Here is an 11,231-nt window from a genome sequence, read left to right on the forward strand (position 1 = left end):
ACTTTAGATAGCTAATCTCTAAGTCTTTAGTATAAGCCAAAATTCCCCTGGTCGTCGTTTGCAGGAGGCGCCCGATGTTAGATATGAGTACGTACCAGATAACTACCGTTCATTATGATATACAGCATAACTGCCTCAACTCAGCCCATGACCTATCCCCAAAGCAAAGAAACCAGTTGCTAAAAGTCATATCTAAGTCTTGAAGAATCAACAACGGCATGTCGGTCGCACTACGTGTTCACTACCTAGCATATTCGAGGTAGTTCCATTCGAGGAACCACCATGCAACTCAGGATTCGATCCCATGTGGTTCAGCAATCTTTTTCTCTTGGCTGAGAATGATAGCCAATGACAGAACATGATTGAATCATGTGTGATGGTTGAACTTGGTCTTTCACATGCAAGAATAGCCCCATGTCTCATCGCCGATGCCTTGCCTTCTATTGGTCTTTTTGTATGCAAGTCGAATCCTTTTGGATTACAGTGCCACCTCGGTCTTGGTCCGGATGATCGAACGAACCAAGAAATAGTTGTACCTCAAAACGATATCAGAATGAGTTGACAGGTAAATCCCTTACTGATCCTACAGAGGACGTCTTTTGAGACTTTAACAAGGCGGGCACACTGAAATGGCAGGTAGCTGAGGGCGCGATTCCAGCGTAGGCAGTGTTAAGATATTGCTTGTATATCACCGCAACTATGGCACCCACAGTCACTACAACCATGAAAACATCCCCTCAGACCCAGCCCAGGGATACCTGCTATCGAGAGGCTTTCTAACTTAATGAGGCTAGCCATTCGAGCTGATGTGGTCTGTCAGGCAGGCACAGCTGAGGAGATTTTAACTCGGCCAAGCCTTATAGGATCACCCGTGCACGATCCTTCCGACAGTAAATCCGGATCAGACCCCAGACACTTACTTTCTTGTTACATTCGGCAAATGGATAGCATCAGCTAAGAAGAACGTGTCACGCTTCGGCCAGTCAAACGGGTTGAGCCAGGGAAACCCATCGTCGATGGTTCTAGAAGGACTTAAGCTTAAAAATGTTTCTATCAAACAGAAATTACTACCATGGAGAGAAAAGAGGATGAACGATGAGATCACAGAAGAGACCGGCATATTAATGACCATCTATGACTACCAACCCAAGAGTTACATATTAATTAAACTCTATGCAATCGGTACCATGCTTCTGTAGAACTACTGATGGGGAGGCTGAAGGGAGCCTACGAATTGCCAAGACGTTACCAGAAGGAAAAGTCACGTTTATGCATGCTACTCTACTGTATTAAATCAGTTGATCATTATTTAGCCAAGCTTTAAAGCTGAACAACTTCAAAAGTTCTCGCTTAGTGCTTGGAAAAGGATTGAAGGTGATGTAAGAGCGGGTCATTTGCGAACAACCCCATGGGCTCAGACATCCAACTCCAGACTCCACATTCGACGATCGCGATCAAAGCCACAACAGCAAGCTACGTTGTACATTCAGATTCTCAATCGGAGCATGCCAACCCAAAGACCAACGGAGGCAGTGAAGTTTGGGTCTGAACGACTTGTATATAAAAGACCCTCTTGATACCGCTTTTCAAATTCTTCATCAGCTTCAACTCATCAGTACTTCTGCCACCTAAACAATCGCTCGACGCTCAGCTTTAAGTCTATAACATAACTTTCAATCACTTATACACAACCAGAATGACTTTCTCCCTCCGATCCGTTGTTTTCGCTGCCGCTATGGCTTTGAGCTCTGCTCCCTTCTCCTCCGCTGCTGTACGCATACCCATCTTTCACTGCAGTCTGCCAGCATACACTAACCGACCATCAATCTAGCCCCGTGACGAAAGTAACCGCTTGAACAAGCGAGGTGATACCATCAACATCATGGACGGCTCCTGGAGCGCTCCTTGCGGTACAAACACCTGCTGCACTCCCTTCTGTAAGGCAAGCTTCGAGATGGACAGCGGAGACTGTCCCGATGGAGCCACCAAGGAATGGGCCGGAAATTGCATGGATGTCTTTGACGGGAAGACTAAGGCCGGTGATAGGCAAAGCTTCACCACTGGTGGCTGTGACGGTTGGTCTGTCTTTTGGGAGGGAGGCGCCGTGGATGGAGGGAAGTTCATTACTGTCGAGAACGATGAGACTGGAAAGTACTACCAGTACTTTGTTGAAGGCTGCAAGAAGACTGAATTCCACTGGGACCCTTACCAATGTGCTTCCATTGGCGGTGGATGTGATGCTAAGATCTCTGGTCGAGGCACCAACCCTGACAAGGCTGGAGGAAAGTAGAGATTACACCAGTATCGATAAACCGTCTCGAGCTTTACAACTACTGTACATGGTCTTCAATTCGACTCATACACTTATCTTGAATCAGACTTATCTCGCTGGTTCTCTTCGCAGAGATTTCCGGGCGAAAAACATTTCAATCCTTTTATTATATCACCGTTTCAGTCTTTTCCAGAAGAATGACCGTTTGATTCTTTGGTTGAATAGCAGCAGTCCACCATCGCAATTCACAGTACCAAGTAAGGCTAGGAAAGTCCAGCTGCTTACTGCACTAAGAATCTCACCCCACATCACGCCCTGCAACTGACAAGTCGCCATAGGATCAAAGTCAGAAGTAAGACTCTATTCTTCCACTTCCATTCTTCAAGTCAATCGAAATACCGCCAGGAACTATGAAGACAATCTTGTTACTCGGAGGCATGACGCCTGATGTCACAGCCCTTTACTACAACAAGATCAACACATCTGTGAGAGCCCAACTCGGAAAACGCACAGCAGCCCCGCTATACATGTATAGTGCGAACCTGGAAGACATGATCCAATATGCCATGAAAGGCGACTGGTCATCTTTCGCGTCAACATACGAAGAGCCCATCAATCTGCTGGGAGAAAAAGTTGACGGGGTCGCCATCTGCGCGATTTTGGCACACAAGGTCGCTGCGCGCTTATCGGATGTTGCAGCAGCTTCCAGCATCCCTCTTCTCCACATCACAGACTTCCTCGCCACCTACATCACAACGACCCATCCCGGAGTGAGGAGGCTTGGTTTACTCGGTCCCAAAATCTCTATGTTGGACTCTCAGGACCCGGACTTTTTCGTCGGCCGTTTGCAAAGCACTAGCTGTGGATTTCAGGTCATCGTTCCTGAGACAGAGCAGGATATTGAGGAAGTGAACAGAGGTATGCTGGAAGAAGTTGCCAAGGGAGTCTCGTTTGTTACAACATCAACAAAAGCCATGTTCATCAACCAGGCAAAGAAGCTCGTTACTAGAGGGGCCCAGGTCATCATTCTGGGGAGCACGGATCTTGGCTTTGTTTTAAAGCAGGAAGACCTTGGGAATGTTCCTGTGATTGAACCAGCAGCCGCACATGCCGAAGGACTAGCAAGATGGATTTGTGGCGATACCAAAGTTTGAACAGGGTTCTAGACGGTTAGATCTGGCATCAGCCTGGTCCCTCTTACAGCTATTCTGGGATGTATTTCACGACCATTGGGGAGATAGGGTTCTAGATACAATCAGTAATTGGTTCCCTAAATTCTGCTATTACCCATCGGCTACTGTTTAGCTGCGCTACAAGCCTCTCCAGCGTGCTAGTATCTCTCAATAGTTAAAACCGGCACCTCAGTTCGGGGCCAGTACAAAAGATCATGTAGCCTAATAATAACCTCTAAAAGGTTGCGGTTTTGCCTCGAACCCGCTTTCAAACTGTTTATCCACTGCTTCAGACCCTTCACTGTTCTTCTTCCTCGCACCGAAAAATAGCCTTGCTGACTCAGAATCTCCATCTCGACTTTCACATGATTCAGTGCCTTTATCCTCTGAACTGCTGGGTCTGTTGGTAAACGACATCTGGGAAATGGAATGGTGCAACTGTCTGTTCCTGAACAATGCGAGCCTTGCTGAAACCTTCGAGGTTTCCTTGGTAAGTGGTATATCTTCAGGCACTGGTAATTCACAAGGCCCTTCATCGTCGTCCATATCCGCAACGGTTGTGCGAGGAGACAAGGGTGTATCCTGGGCAAAGAGCTCTCTTGGGAATCCACTGATAGAGAAAGAGGGATTGACGGATCTGTGGGATGGATCAGAGACTTGGGAATAGCTGTATCCTCCCGGTTGCAGACACAGGGACAGACGTGTTAAACTCGATTCGTGAGCGCCATCAATGACAATGTTTGTTGGCAAACGGAACGTACCAGAATGGCACATCGCGTAGATGGTATCAACCGGAACAGTTACATCGTGCTGCCTCTGGAGAGAAGTACCGTAGTCCTCCTCTAAGATGAAGAAAGGTGCGAAATCACTGCCACGGATGTGGTCTCTAAGAACAAGGCCAAGGCCTCTCAAATCTCGACTCCCTTCATCGAAACGGCAGATGATACTACCTAGTTAAGTTCAGTAACAGAAATATCAGTGGATAAGTGGCAACCTACCGGAGCATTTGTACAGCCCTTTTTCTTTATTCTGAGGATCAGTACCTGTCCTCTCAAAATAAAAACAACTAGCGACAAGCTTGTGTGCAACCATCTTGATTTCATGGTTCTCGCTTATTTCGTTCATAGCATGTCGCTCAATATTCTCTATCTCTTCCGCATCATCAAAACTGGGCCTTTTATCGGACCACCTGACGTTGATCCGCATGTTACGGTTTTCATCCGATATTGTTAGTAGGTTCTCGGTGGCAGTGGCCTTCTCAACATAGCTGTTCCACATGTCTTGGCTGGTGCTCTGATCGTCGACCAGTGGATTATTGGTTCTCCACATAGTGGTCAGGCTAGCAGAAGCCCACTGTTGCGAGGGAGAGATAACCCTGGTGAGCTTGGTGGCACCTGGAATGTCCTGCGAGAATGTGCGTTTGGACTTATGAGTTGTGCGAGACTGTGTGTAACCAGTTCCGAGTGATAGGAGAATGTCTGGTGCCCAATGACTGACCTCCCCCCAAAGGAGCCTTCGCTCGTGGTCTGCAACATAGGCTGGACATGGATTATGTATGGCGCCATCTGTATACTGTGTTCCCGTCGTCTCCTGCAAGAATGGTTTAAAATACGGTGGTGCAGCAGCCGTCGCCCTTGCAGCCTCCCAAACTTTTACTTCCCTAGCAGATTCCTGTGGACGGATAAATTTGTATGGAGCTGAACAGTCAGTCAAGAGAAACCACTAGGCATCAACGCTCAAGACTTACAAGATTCATGCTCGCTCTCGGTATTATAATTGGATAGTACCGCTGGTCTGTTCTCGCTAGCCAAGGTTGTAGTAACAGCAACTCGTATTGACGTTGAGTGATCGGGTCTCGAACCACCGTACAGGAATGAATGCTGGTCAAAGGCGGACTTCAAGCCTTTTTCCAGGGGCTTCGTCTTGTACTGGCTCTTCCTGCTAACAGCTGCAAAGGCCTTCGATAATCTGGAAGTGAAGGCCTGCTTGCAAAGGCTTTTGAATTGTTCTCTACAGTTAGCGACAGTCCAACGCTTGACACCAAGACCTAGAGCAATAATTCCACCAGTACTGCAGTTATCAGCTTCCAGCAGCAAAGGACGAAACGGTAAAACTAACCTTGAGCCAACGATGAGGTCGAAGAAGTTCTGTATCGGAATGTGACCGCCTAGTGTGTTTTCAATCGCTTGGAGTATGACGATCTCGACAATGGATCGCACGCCACCCCTAGTTGTTTGTCAGATTTAATTGTCCCGGAGATGCGTGGGGTCACCTTACCCATCCAAGCAGAGAACTCGTACACCAGCCTCGTCTGGTTTGAACCTGATACGTGCAGGCTTCGGCCACAGCGTTTCCTTCTTATGTAATGGGCAAAAGTTCATATGATACAAACCCTGCCCAATGCTCACACCATGGGCTTGAACACATGCTTTGCAGAGTACATGCCCACAGGGAAGAATGTTTTCGGGAATCCTCCGAACGCAACACAGGCAAGTCAAATTGCTTCTGATCTTCGAAGCTGAGCTATCAGCAGTACCATAGAACTTGGCCATAACGTTGGCAAGGTATCTAGGGATTGCGTTCTTCTCTGAATCGAATCGCTGTAAACGCTCGTCCAGCTCTCTTATGTGCTTGTCAATTTGATTGATCCAATCTGGAAAGAACTCGTCTGCGACAAAGGTTGACTCGTAAGGCCCACGAGTAATGATCCTTCCAGACATAGCTTGGTGGCCTTTCTGATGCGAATTCCTGGCATTCTGGCATGCTTCTCCCTGATGAATAAATGAGCAGCGAAGCCATTGGTCACAAAACACTTGTATGGCTTCATCTAGTGAATGACGATAAGTGTTGCGTAGCAAGTGTGAATAGGAACCTAGTTTGTGTAAGTGCATCTCGACATCTAAGATTCATTTGAACGTTGGTTTTACCTTGTATCTTTTCTCTTGTAGCAGCCAGCATGATGCAAGAGGCGAGGGGAAGGCTTAGACTCGTAAACAAGTCCTTGACCCGCGTGCGACGTCGACCGGCGTGGTTATACATAGTGACGATGAGGTTAAGGATGTGTCCCCCTAGGGTTCGGGGTAGAGGTGTATGTCGGCGCGCTTCCTCTATGAAGTCGAAGGGCTCGTCAAGACTTACCGAGAAGTGGTCGTAGGCAGCGTTCACATACTGTGGTAACACTTCAGCATTAAGTAGCATGCGAACCTTCTTCTTTCGAGCATGAGACTGCGCGCATTTGCCGAGAATTGCGCCATACAGCTGCCCAATTTGCTCGTCCATCCTCATATAACGACCTTTGGCCGGCATTCTCACCAGTGTCACGGAGGAATAATAGTATTCGAGCAGCCCCTTGGTTGTCTTTATGTCTTTGCCCAAACTTGCTAGTCTCTCCAACTTCTCTCTTAGAGCTGGGACTTGATGGACTGAATCTTGGTAATCATCAAGCAAACCCTTTGTAGCCACATCGGGATTCCACTGTTGATCATCGATACTGGTGTCGGTATAGTTTGCAACTATGACGACGTGTGGAAGTGTTGGCTGGTTGAGAGACTTGTCAATCGACATGGCAGCCCAATCAACCAGCTGTGTCAAAACCTCTGTCTGGAATGTCCTGGGTGAGTTCAGAGTTAACAACCGTCACACTCTCTGATACGTGAGATATTGCTTACCTGACCTCGCGAAGTACGAACACTACTACATCAGAGAAAGTGTAGAGTATCCTTGGAAACAGGCTTGTAACTGCATACTCACGCGATTGCATCCTGGGGTTGTCTGCCCATGTGATTCTCTTCCGAAGGACATTTTTGACCAGCTTCCCCGACCTCTTGGCGCTTTCAACCTTATCACGACAGGCGAGACCGCGAGGTGCATTCTCGCCGCCCGTCATGCCCTCGCAATCGGCATATAACACAGGACTTTGACTGTGGTATGTGCCAGGATCCTCATACAAATGGACATCGCCAGTGGTAGGAATATTATCACCCACGAGACCGGGAACGGGAGCATGTATGTTGGTAAATCTGTCTGTTTGTGCTTGTTGGCGATCAATCAGCATCTTAATGACCGTACTCTTTCCAGCACCTTTGCATCATGCCTGGTCAGTCATATGACGGGAAATAGGCACGGAGAACATACCTGTTTGCCCAACAAAAGAAACCAGTTGGGGGAACCGCTCTGTAAACGCTCCCATCTGGCTCTCACGTAGGATGTCAACTAGTCTATTTGAATAGTGAAGATATGGTTGGTCTTGCTCCTTGGTGACCCCAAACCAGGTAGTATTGATATCGTTCGTGTGTCGTCGATGTTGTTCTGCGGCAGTTGGTTGGCCAAAGATTTGCTGTAGCCGGCGAACGATGTCTTCGTCGACCATTTCGTGCTGTCGACCATCGATGCCGACTTTTCCTGGCTGGTACGAAATCGGTAAGTAGCTGATCACAAACAATCGGACCCGAGATTTATTAAGAACAGGAAAAGTGTAGACAATGTTTCTTATTACTTACACGATGAGGTCTCTCTTTAGGCCAGCACTCGCCGCAAAAGAAGTCGTCGCATTGTACACATTTCCAGGCTTTAGAGGGGCCATTGCAAACGCAGCATAACATCGGCGGCAAGGAGTGGTGTCGTGAAAAAGACGACGTTTGGCTTATTGGGTCGGCAGAAGAGATCGTTGGGGTCGACTCGGAATACGAAGTCTTTGGAGGCACCGGCGGTCGATACTCGCCCTGGAATTCGGCATCTCTTGGTGAGACCACCTCTGGTAAGGTGGAGTACTGTTGGAATGGCTCCATGATACAATTAGAAAACTCTCCTGGTGAAAACAACCAAGAGCCACAGACTCCAGAGAGAGAATCGTGTTCACTCACAACACTGTGTTGCTTAGAGGTGGTTGCGGCAGGAGAATCAAGCCAGATCCATGGCTTGGAAATGGGTTGTGCCTTCGCCCAAAAGTAGGCTGGGTGGCTTGAGTAATCCGAAACAAGGTCATGCAGTTATGAGGTGATATGACAAGTACAATTCAAGCACCTGAGGTCATAAAGCCTACCGCGAGCCTGATTTCCCATTCGGCCAGCCAAAAGCCAAGTCGCCGACCAACAACGACATCATTATAGGAATTACAAAAATGGAGAATAATAAATTATCTCTAACTGTAGGACAAAGCACGATAGTTAAAGCTGAAACTATCTGATGTTACTCAAATCTACCTCCAGATATCTACTATTATCAGGATACTCCGAATACCTTTCAGCGCCTGGAAACGAAATCAGGCTCCGCCCCCCTCCATCCCGCAGTCGATAGTTGCTCAAACTAGTGACTTGGCCTGCAAGCCACTCACTCAGCCTCAGCCATGGCACAAAAGTGGCAACGATGGGCGGTATGGAGTCCTCTTATACGCTCTAATGCCCACACGCTTCATATCACTGTTGTGAGATCCTCAGGATGTCAAGAGGGTGCCTAGATCGACAGCCACATGAATAATTGTCAGAATGCCGCCATTTTCAGTACCACGGAGAAGAGGCTGAGAAATCGGGTAATGAAGAGACTCATAAACATTACGGTTTAGTCAACGTAGATAAAAGAAAACAAAGCCGGGTTCCCCCCTTGCCAACAAATTTCTCATTTCGTGTCACCCGAACCGCGTGAGGCGTAGATCTCTTGTCCCCTCAAGCTGAGACGCGATGCTTATCTTCATGTATGGTTTACCGCTTTCAACACATTACGCTACTGTTGTCAAAGCATTGAATAAGTGATACAGAGGCGACGGGGCACAGCCCGTATTCTCAAGGCTTAGTACACTGCCTCTCAGTGAGACTCTCAGCACCCAATTGGAACCACTCCTTGCCTGTCTCCGCAAAAACGGCCATCCTCTTCTGGTCGGGCTCATACAAGGGCCAGGTAATGCCCTTTCCGTTAGCCGGGCTCTTGTGAGGATTTTGGGCAAATGAGAGCCAGAGATCTATCGTATCGTCAGCTAAGTTTTGACAAGATATATCCCTAAACTTACTTTGCATTCCCGCGGCGACCTGCCACTCGTACTCGGTAGAGTTGCCACGATACTCATAGTGGGTTCCAAACAGCAAGGGTAGTTCGGCTGTGGGAGTGGTCAGTACGGAATGTTCTTGCTTGTGGGGCATAATGTATACCGCTGTGGGTGGCTCCAATCCATGGAAGTGGTGAGATATTGGAGAAGTTTCCGGTGTAGTAGTACCGATAAGTTGGATAACCATACTTAGCACGAGCACTGCAGTAATATCTTAGCAGTGGATGCAATTGATTTCAGTTAAAGAAACCTACCTGACTTCCGCGGCAACGGGACAGACAATCGCGTTTAGACCTATGGCAGTCTGTGCAGCGGACTGGCCACTTTCGTTATAAGCGCCAAAGCCAGCGCCTTCATTGGCATTATTACCAAAGATCCAAGGCTACCATTATGTCAGTACTGTTGTTCTGCGTCGATAATAAGTGAAACTTACTACTCTAGTAACCAGTCCTCTCGCCAGGCGATCGGTCGTGTTGGAAAACGCCGTCACGTTATCTCCAACAGGAGTAAAAGAAACACCCGTAGTTTCTGAGTAAACCTTTTGCAAAGTAGAAGCATCAACCTTCTGCATACACTCCAGCTGCTTGCCTCCCTTGCACCCGATCTTGGTAGCAATGGTGTCGAAGTCAGTGTAGTTGCCCAATGTCTTGACTAGCATATTCGGAGATCCGGAGTCAGAAATCAGGCCCTTGACGATGAGATCCTTGGGATAAGCATATCCGTACATCCCCACTGATCCTGCACCGGCAGATTGGCCCCATAGTGTCATTCGATCCGGATCGCCTCCAAAGGCTGCAACATTATCGCGTGCCCACTCAACGACCATGCGTTGGTCCAGCAAACCGACGTTCTGATGCGCGCCTTTTGCATTGGGGAAGCCGAATACATTGACACGGTAGTTCATGATGACTACAACGTGAGATTGAGTCCGCTGGATCCACTTGTCGGGGATTTTGTAAAGCGAGTCTGCGCCGCCACCGGTGAAGCCGCCACCGGGAATATAGATGAACACAGGCAAGCGCTTTCTAATCGGCTTCAACGGAGCGTAGACGTTGAGGTACAGACAGTCTTCAGAGTCGCCGCCATTAATAAGAAACTCAGGCATGTGCTCGGTATACACTGTCGGCGCTTTGCTGAGTGCTTGCTTGCATGATGGTGCATACTTGGTGACGGGAAGGGAAGCCTTGCTATGCTTACGACGGGGAGGCTGGAAGCGCAGAGACTTGAGTGGTGGCTCAGCATAAGGAACACCGAGGAATTGGCGAACAGAAGGAGCAGTGGAATTGATGAAGCCTGTTAGTTTGCCCGATGTTGTGTCGATGGTTAGAAAAGCGTCATGGTGAGAAGGGACACTCAGAGCTGGGCTACCAGCCAACAAGGCTAAGAGACAGGACGCAGGAACCTTCATGATTGCGGCTGAGTCTATTTGTGTTCGATAATTATCTAGGATGGACCAATTTATATCTACGATTCACTTCGATGGAACTGCCGGCATTCTCTTCCGTCTGGATAAATCTTTATCAACCATGATCAAGGATTGTTGAAGTTCGGCCTAGTAATACGCGGAGAAACCTGGGGAAACATTTCGCGGGGTAATGATCCACACGGAGTACGGCACCGTTAGGATTGTCTAAGTGGGTTTGTATGGCGCCTCAAGAAACATTTATCCCCGATATGTCGTATTATAACGGGCTGCGTCCTAATTAAAATTGCTTGCTTGGTACCTCGGCTGTAAAAGAGAGGGGTGTTC

The 11,231-nt window shown here is 48.1% G+C and overlaps 4 protein-coding genes across 4 annotated transcripts; 2 read left to right on the plus strand and 2 right to left on the minus strand.

The window, feature by feature from the left end:
- Positions 1-1,696: 1,696 nt before the first annotated feature.
- Positions 1,697-2,290, plus strand: FIESC28_01972 (uncharacterized protein; the record flags this gene model as incomplete). The annotated part of the gene is made up of 2 exons (XM_031156122.1): positions 1,697-1,771; positions 1,832-2,290. The coding sequence occupies 2 exons, from the start codon at positions 1,697-1,699 to the stop codon at positions 2,288-2,290; spliced, it is 534 nt and encodes a 177-aa protein (XP_031019828.1).
- A 392-nt stretch (positions 2,291-2,682) lies between these two features.
- On the plus strand, positions 2,683-3,426 carry FIESC28_01973 (uncharacterized protein; the record flags this gene model as incomplete). Its single annotated transcript, XM_031156123.1, has 1 exon — positions 2,683-3,426. One exon carries the CDS (start codon positions 2,683-2,685, stop codon positions 3,424-3,426), a length of 744 nt encoding a protein of 247 aa, XP_031019829.1.
- A 240-nt stretch (positions 3,427-3,666) lies between these two features.
- On the minus strand, positions 3,667-8,026 carry FIESC28_01974 (uncharacterized protein; the record flags this gene model as incomplete). The annotated part of the gene is made up of 10 exons (XM_031156124.1): positions 3,667-4,394; positions 4,443-5,141; positions 5,192-5,514; positions 5,563-5,670; positions 5,722-6,316; positions 6,372-7,054; positions 7,113-7,137; positions 7,195-7,524; positions 7,579-7,871; positions 7,944-8,026. The coding sequence occupies 10 exons, from the start codon at positions 8,024-8,026 to the stop codon at positions 3,667-3,669; spliced, it is 3,867 nt and encodes a 1,288-aa protein (XP_031019830.1).
- Positions 8,027-9,221: 1,195 nt separating this feature from the next.
- On the minus strand, positions 9,222-10,889 carry FIESC28_01975 (uncharacterized protein; the record flags this gene model as incomplete). The annotated part of the gene is made up of 5 exons (XM_031156125.1): positions 9,222-9,397; positions 9,446-9,532; positions 9,585-9,682; positions 9,736-9,863; positions 9,915-10,889. The coding sequence occupies 5 exons, from the start codon at positions 10,887-10,889 to the stop codon at positions 9,222-9,224; spliced, it is 1,464 nt and encodes a 487-aa protein (XP_031019831.1).
- Between the last annotated feature and the right edge of the window lie 342 nt (positions 10,890-11,231).

This window comes from Fusarium coffeatum (assembly GCF_003316985.1).
Source record: "Fusarium coffeatum strain FIESC_28 chromosome Unknown BRIP53273_contig_43, whole genome shotgun sequence".
Lineage (NCBI taxonomy): Eukaryota > Fungi > Ascomycota > Sordariomycetes > Hypocreales > Nectriaceae > Fusarium > Fusarium coffeatum.